This window comes from Clupea harengus, chromosome 14 (assembly GCF_900700415.2).
Source record: "Clupea harengus chromosome 14, Ch_v2.0.2, whole genome shotgun sequence".
Lineage (NCBI taxonomy): Eukaryota > Metazoa > Chordata > Actinopteri > Clupeiformes > Clupeidae > Clupea > Clupea harengus.
Window position 1 is genome coordinate 18,077,146 of NC_045165.1, and position 7,861 is coordinate 18,085,006.

The 7,861-nt window shown below is 47.7% G+C and overlaps 1 protein-coding gene across 2 annotated transcripts in view; it reads left to right on the forward strand.

Annotated features, from left to right (window-relative positions):
* kif13ba (kinesin family member 13Ba) overlaps positions 1-7,766 on the forward strand; it is a 54,503-nt gene extending 46,737 nt beyond the window's left edge. Inside the window, exons 37-40 of one of the 2 annotated variants that reach the window (XM_012836822.2) lie at positions 809-942; positions 2,179-2,244; positions 2,658-3,294; positions 3,489-7,766. In XM_012836822.2, coding sequence (XP_012692276.2) covers positions 809-942; positions 2,179-2,244; positions 2,658-3,294; positions 3,489-3,712 — 1,061 coding nt within the window. In that variant the 3' untranslated portion in view covers positions 3,713-7,766. The remainder of the gene's footprint in view (positions 1-808; positions 943-2,178; positions 2,245-2,657; positions 3,295-3,488) is intronic. The other variant, XM_012836825.2, reaches the window with a different exon arrangement.
* The last annotated feature ends 95 nt before the right edge of the window (positions 7,767-7,861 follow it).

Sequence of the window (7,861 nt, forward strand, 5' to 3'; positions counted from 1 at the left end):
ACCAGGCCTGACTGCAGTATCCCATAGTTACTGTGTGCATTTATATATATATTTTTAGGTTATTGAGTACCTAATACTGCCCTTTGAGATGTGTGCTCTAGTATTTTACTCAGAGGTGGAGCTAGAGTGATCAGTTAAATGGTCTGGTTAAGTGCTCACCCTGGAGAGTAGTCACGGTAGTGCTGTCAGAACGGTACCCCTCCCTGGCCTTAGTCTGTCCTTCTCACATCATCTGCCCTGAGTTCTTTCTGCCCCCTGGCACCGGTCGTAGCTCTTTCTACCTCTCCTCTCTCTAGTCTCTTGCCTCTAGTCTTCACGTCCTATTTCTATGGTTCTCTGCCATACAATGGTTTGCACACTGTTGATGCTGGTATGTCTGACAGTGGGGATTCACAGTAATTCATGTTAATCTGTAGCTTTACACAGACGCTGAGCAGAGCACAGACTGTCCTGTCCTGTAGTTTTCGCCTGTAGATGACCTCTGCTTTAGCTGTGTGTGTTTGGAGGCTTCTAGCGTTTTCTCTCCTGTGCTCGCCTTCAACTTCTGGCTTTAATCTTCGCTGTCGACTTCTGCCACTCCTCTCCCTTCCACTGTTTCTTTTCCTTCACCTTGTCTTCCTCGATCTCCTCCTGTTCCCTCTCTCTCTTCCCTCCTCTCCTCCTCTTTCTCTGTTTACTCACTTCTCTCCCTCCTTTATATCCTTCTCTTCCGTCTCGTCCTCCTTCACTTCTTTCCCTCCTTCTTCTCTGTTCCCTCGCCTCTTCTCCTCCTCGTTCCTCTCCTCGTCCCATCCTGCCCACCCACCAGGTCTCTTAGGGATCGCTGCCTCTTTTCTCCCCCCAGTGAAGGCTGTGGTGCCCCAGATGCCCAAGCTGCTCAAGTCCCTGTTCCCCGCCCGTGACGACAAGAAGGACCTGCGCCCCTCTCCCCACTCACAGCAGGTTGGTGTCCCTAAAGCATGCCATTTGATCACTTAGATTTACATTTAGTCATTTAGCAGACGTTTTTATCCAAAATGACGTACAAGGGAGAGAACAATCAAGCTTCGAGCAATAGAGACCTAGTGTAACAATAAATACTATTTTACATAAGAAATAGAAAAGAAAGTGCAGGAATGTAACTGCTGTAAGTGCAAGTTAAGTACTAGTAGAAGTGCAAGTTAGGAAGGGAGGTGCTCTCTGAAGAGTCTTCAAGATCACTTACACTGCACTGCCCCACAGGGAATAAAGGACACAGTCCAAATGCTTTGTACAGAATTGTTCTGATGGCATAACCTGAAAGGGGGTCGTTGTAGAACCTTCTTTGGCACCAGATCCTCTCCTACAGTTTTTCACCAGTTTCATAAAGGATTGTCGTTGATGACCAGGGGTTTATAAGGTGGAAAATATTGTTGATAAAATGTAATGGGTGGCATTTCTATGCCGTGTAAAGAGCAATCAATTCTGCCATTTTGCAAACTGGAACAGTCAATACAGTCATTCATTCACAGGGCATGCATTCACTGTTGATTTTAAACATGACTTGGATTATCCAACCTTTCAAGTAATTACAGTGAAAACACAAATGATTTTTCATCGAGTGAAATTGTCATTAACAGCCCTGCAACAAGGTTGATGCTATGTTAGTGATGGTTATGTGGGCTGTTTCCAGTAAGATCCATTTCTGCTGTAATTTCCATACAGACAGATTCATCACTCCCTTTTTTTTTTTTTTGTCTCACTTGGCCGTGGTTTTTTATGACTGCGTTTGGCCGTGAATACTAAATTCACTGGCAGCGGCACTCTCCCCATAAACTGCTTAAATGAAGAGACGGTTCTCGCAGTCGGTGAAAGGGCAGCTCTTTTAAAGAGCTATTTTAATCACAAAGCCACAGGAGGAGAGGGTGAGAGAGAGAGGGAGGGAGACGTTACGGAAGATTTCCATGCATAATTTCCACTCCGTAGAAACATTTCCCTTCTCTTGTTGCCATGTGAGTCTTAGACCCACTGGACACGTTTCTGGCCTGTCAAATCACTCTCCTTTAGAGGAAAATGCCGCTTACTGCCCCTCAAAGCCAACCTGCCCTTGTAAACGAGAGCGCTTCATTAAAGAAAGAGGAAATCTGTTTTATAGCTTCAGCCCGTCTGTCCTTCTCTCACTGAATCATGTTGAGACACTGACTCAACCCTCTTTCACAGCATACGCCCCGGATCATGATGCAAACCAGTGGCAACTCGGATGATAGCAGAGCCAGGCTAGAGCCGGTAAGATACACACACACACGCACCCGCACGCACCCGCACACCACTCCCCTGCTCTTTCCAGCTGTTTGATTGTGTCTTGGTGAGCGCGCTGGAGGCTGCGTGGGGGTTTATCAGTGCACTGCAGGAGCATGGGGGTCCCCCTTTACTCCACACTCTGGGCTTGCATGCTCTCATTCCCTTCAACCCATTTTGGGCCCACATAAGGTTCAAAGAATATCATACACATCATACATCATCTGTCAGAGAGAGAGAGAGAGAGTGAGAGAGAGTGTGTGGTGGAGAGACAGATGATGACCGAGTCAGTGATGCACATATATTCCAAGTGTTGAATGATGGTGGTCACACTCTGCCCTCCTGTGTCTGAGTGTAATTCCCCCCCCCCCTCTCCTCTCCTTAATTCCCTCCCCACCCAGGTGGCTGTGCCAGGCAGAAGCCCCGCCCCTGAGCGTCAGTCGGACAGCCCCGAGGCCCCTCCCTCTTCCACGCATGACTCTCAGCATGACACGTCCCTCAGCCCCATCAGTGAGGCCTCCAGCGGCTACTTCTCCAGCAGCGTCTCCACGGCGACCCTTAGCGAGGCGGCCGGCACTGTCGCCGACGCCCCCGCCGACCCAGTAATCCCCGCTCTCCACCCCTCTGTCGCACTCGTAGAAGCTTCCGGGCTAAAGCCCCAGAGGACTGTGGGAACGCGGGAGTCCGGACCCGCTGACCGCAACGGTGTTGCCTCTCCCCAGCAGCAGCAGCAGCCCATCCGGCCGTTGGGTCAGAACAGCGCCGCTCCGAGGATCCGGCAGTCCGAGCCCATCAGGGCGGTGAGGGGAGAGGACACGGAGGAAGGAGGGAGGAGAGGAGGTGTCGGAGGAGATGCTCTGGAGAAGCTGGAGATCCTGTCAGACGAGGAGGCAGGGCAGGAGGTGGAGCTGCCCGCCTGGATGAGGGTGGGTGAGAGTGTGCTGCTGGGAGGAGGAAAGACGGGCACCATCAGATATGTGGGCAACACCGACTTCTCCGAGGGCACTTGGGTCGGCGTGGAGCTCGACACGCCTTCAGGTGAGCAGAGGATGGAGCAAAGGTCCGAGACCAGATTGTGTGTGTGTGTGCAAAGGTCCGAGATCAGATTGTGTGTGTGCGTCATGGCTGATAGTGTGTTGTTTATATTGTGCATTAAATTCAAATGCAGAATGTGCATACTTCCTTGAGCGGTTTGTTTTCGTGACCTCTGATGACCTCTTGTTCTCGTGCAGGGAAGAACGACGGTTCTGTGGGTGGTCGGCAGTATTTCCGCTGTAACCCCGGTTTCGGGGTTCTGGTGCGGCCGGACCGGGTGTCCAGGCGCGAGGGAGGTCGAAGGCTCACAGAGAACCGAGTCAGCGGAGAGTTCACCCGCCATGCAGTCCTGGGCCGGCCAAAGATTGCCCCCGAGGCCGCTGCCCAGCGCCGAGAGAACCGCAAGTCCTGGAGCAGCTGAGCACGTCACGTTAGGCCTGGTGCGGTCTGGTCCGGTCCATGAGGACAAGACCACTGACACACCCCAGCAAACCCCTGAAATAAAGTCTGCAGGATACCTGCCACCCCCCCTGAAATAAAGTCTTCAGGATGCCTGCCACCCCCCCACACACAGATTCTTGTCATCATCCCCATCACTCTTGAGGTCATGTCTGCTGCTGTCTCCTGTATTCCTGTCCTGCCTATGCTGTGCTGTGCTGTGGTGGGACACCGCCCCCTCTCCTCTCCTCTCCTCTCCTCAGCAGCGTCAGCACTCTCCTCCCCCGGGAGCCGTACAGGCCGTCCTTGAATGCCGATGCGTCTGAATATCAATGAAAACGGAGCGGTGCAGCCCGCCCGTCTGGAGCTCTCCTTGAGTTTGACCGCTTTAGAGTTGGCTACAGATCAGCCGGCTGAGCCCTGTTAAATGGGGTTCATGCTCTCCTCTGGTGAAATACCCCCCCCCCCTCTCTTTCTTTCTCTCTCTGTGTCTCTACCGCTCTGTGTTGGGAGTCGACTTTCATGTGGGTCTCTTTTGCAGACCCACTTCCTTGATGATTATGCATGACATATCCCCTCCTGAGAGGAGGCGGATGGATCCGGAATGTGCCTTTTCTGAATCAGCGATTTTTACTTCAGATTTTAACTCCATTAACCCCCCCCCCCCCATATCTTCGTGTGAGAATGCCTTCCGAGACAGCCGCTGACCTGGGTGTCGGACTGTGTCGGACCCGGCCCGGTGTTGCTTGCCGTCTGGGTTCTGTGAGTCTGGTGTGATCATCTCAGGGAGCCGTCTTGTCTGAGAGCTTGTACAGAAGGTGCCTGTTCTAAGAGCATGGGCAGTGCCCCTCGTCACCCAGGGGGATCCTGCCATCACTGTATGGGTGAAGGTGTGAGTGCGTACGTGAGAGTGGATCGTCATCTGTTTTCAAGAAACAGATGGAAGGGATTTGCACAGTGATAAGGTCATGTGGCATTGATGGACAGATGTTATCGTAGTTTTTAGAAAAAATGGACAAAGGGATGAATCCCTTATATGAGAGAAAATAGTATATATAAATATTGCACAAGAGAGAATCCTGTCCTTTTGGAATGGGATTGTGGGAGATGTAGTTTTTGGTGTTGTGCCATTGGGACAGGTCGGTTATCAGTACTGCGCAAGAGGACTACAGAAACATTGCTGCTCACCCTGAGAATATCACGTTTGCATGTGTGTGTAACATGTCTTGCTCATGACCCTCATTCAGTGGTTGTGATTTGGGAAAGTTGTGTGTTTGTGCGTGTGTGTGTGTGTGTGTGTGTGTGTTTTATGTTCACCACTACTTTTATTTGGAAGTGTCCTTCTGCATGTAGAGACCTAGTCATGTTTGTAATTGAAAAAGAAAAAAACCTGAAACACCGATCTCATGTCTGAGGTTTCAGAAATTTTACAGCTTGTTCATTGTTATTGTAATGCAACAGAATTCAGAGGGATTGTAAACCAGAGGCCTCTCTACATGCAAGCCCTCTCTGTTCAGATGCTCAACTGGTGGCCTTGGCAAGCAATGGACAGACAACCCTGAGTAACCAAGCCACAGTTGCTTGGTGATCCTATGAAGGGTTAGATTGCCAAAGGCCTCAGTCTGGAGCAGACAAGTGTAGTGGAGAGAATACAACCCGATGGGAACATCAACCATTTGTCTCAAATGTGTGGCCTAGTCTTCCACCCTGTAAGGAGTGTTCATGAGGAAGCTCGAAGTGGACCAAGAAACTGCCTCAGCAACTGGCAACCCCTCCTCCTCCGTTTTGATTAGTGGTGTTCCTTTTCCCCCGATGCTCATTCCATTGGAACAAAGGCGCATTATTGGAAAAGATGAAGGACAACGACTTCTGTGCTTGAAGTGCAGCATGTCGTCATTAAGGACTTTAACCTAGTAAAATTCCATTACTTCATTTGTTTTTAATGATCTTGGGATTTATGATGCAATATGAAAACTTTACTAAATATATTTTAATGATTGTATTTGAACAGATGTAAAAAAGAAATGAGAGCAAAATGAAAGCCCCTGTACTGATGTCATTTGCACATGATTTATTTTAGCACGATTCCAATTAATGACATTTTTAGTAAGAAGTTAACATGGACTTTTATATAGTTATTTCATGCTGTGATTTGAGGAAAACTAGAGCTATTGTCCTTTTAAAATGACAGAAAAAAAATCTTCATATCTCTGTCCAATTTTCGAATGCATGTAAAATTCTCGATTTTATTTATTTTCCCATTTGCTGATGTTAACGTCACCTGTTTTGTTCTTGTGCTATTATTGCCTGTTGCCTCTCCAGCTCCGGTAGATTTTTCCTTCACATTGTGTAAACAGACTGGATACAGATGCTAGTGTAGGGGCAGGAGAGACCTTTTGATCTGCTTGTTTGTGGTCCAGGCATTCTCTGCATTAGTGTAGGCTAATATCACTTTCTGTTGAATGTGCCTCGCTCGTTCGTAGAGCTGAACAAATGCACAAACACCCCGGCCTTTGTACTTCAGAGATCTTAGACAGTGGGCAGATCCCAGTTTAAATCTAGTTTAAATCTTTTTTTAAATCTTTTTTTTTGATAGTTTGTTTCCATTTGGTGCATCACAAAACAAACAAAAAAACATATGGAACTGTTCATCTGCACTTAAAACTTGGATCTGGTTTGAATTTTTGGTTCCAGTATGGTGGTGCATTTTAAAATTAGGTTTTACTATTATTTTTTTTTAGTATTTTTGAAAGCTTCCTTGGACTTCCACACTACCCTTTCCCACGTGCAGTAATCCAAGGGCCATTCCGCTACCCTGTTGTCAGGTTGTGCTTTAGTCCCTCAGTGCTTTTGTAGCAAACCCGGTGCTCTATAAGGTTTAATGGCAGTCCATTCTGCCTCTGGCCTTTACGACCTCACTTTACCTCAGAGCACGCTGCAAGCTCAGTCTCCTCTTCTGGGCTAACAGGACCGCAGTAGCGTGGGGAGAGTCATGTTCTTATACAGCATGCAGTACTGACAGATTTTCTCCTCTGCCCAACCACTCGCTCACTGTCTGACCGACACAGAGTGATCTCTTTGATGTTACATTGGCAGACCTTGCTAGATACTGTGCTCCAGTCTTCTCCAGAAAACTGATACTACAGCCATACGGTGACCCGACTCCCCAGCCCTACGGCTGCATGGAGAAGTGCAATTTACCCTCTTCTGGGTTTTAATGTGTTACACTGCTGTCTAACAGAGTGCGTACAGGTTCACAGTGACTAAAAGCAAGAGTGAGGGTGTCTCAAAATAAAGTTACTTTGTTGACTATATCATGAACCCCCTTACACACACACGTGCACACACACACAGGACTAGAGCAATATGAAAAGCAAGCACAGAAGTGGCCTTCCCCAAGCCTGTTCCTGCCCAGCTAAAGCAGCTGTAATGCTCTGCGCCGCTACGTGGAGACCGCTGATGGTTTAACCAATTTAACAGAAGGATAAATGAAAGAAAGCAGAAAGGATTTTTTTTTTTTTTTTCTTGCTCTTTGCACAACTGTCTGATGGGAGCCTCTAACTCAGACACAGACTCTCACTACTTTAACCCTAACACCTGTCTGTCTGTCTGTCTGACTGTCTGTCTCTCTCTCTCTATATGACATGAGGGGTTGTCTTGCGTCACGTCCCCCTGGCCCCTTTAATCTCTGAACAGCGTGTTCCTTCTCATGCCCTAGCCCTGGGTCCTCATATCAGATCATTAATCACTTACTGAAGTTGTCTGATCTTGTGCTGCAAATGTATTTGGTGTGTATTATTGGGTGTTTTCTGTGTGCCTGTGTGTGTGTTTCTTTTTCCCCCCCATGTACAGTCGTATACGGAGACTCGAATCCTGAGCACAAGTGTTTGATTTTTAATTTAATTATTTGTAATTCTACGCTGATATCCAAAGAATAATCATGTATAATAATTCATTTATAATTTTCTTTTATATTGACTGTACAATAATCTCTCTGTAAAGGAAAATAAAGAAGTGCATTGATTTACAAATCATTATTAGTGTGCCATGTGATTTCTTTGAAGTCAGACAGTGTTTAGGAGCCCAATCAGTTCAATCATTCAATTGTAAGGGCACTAGACTGCATGTATTA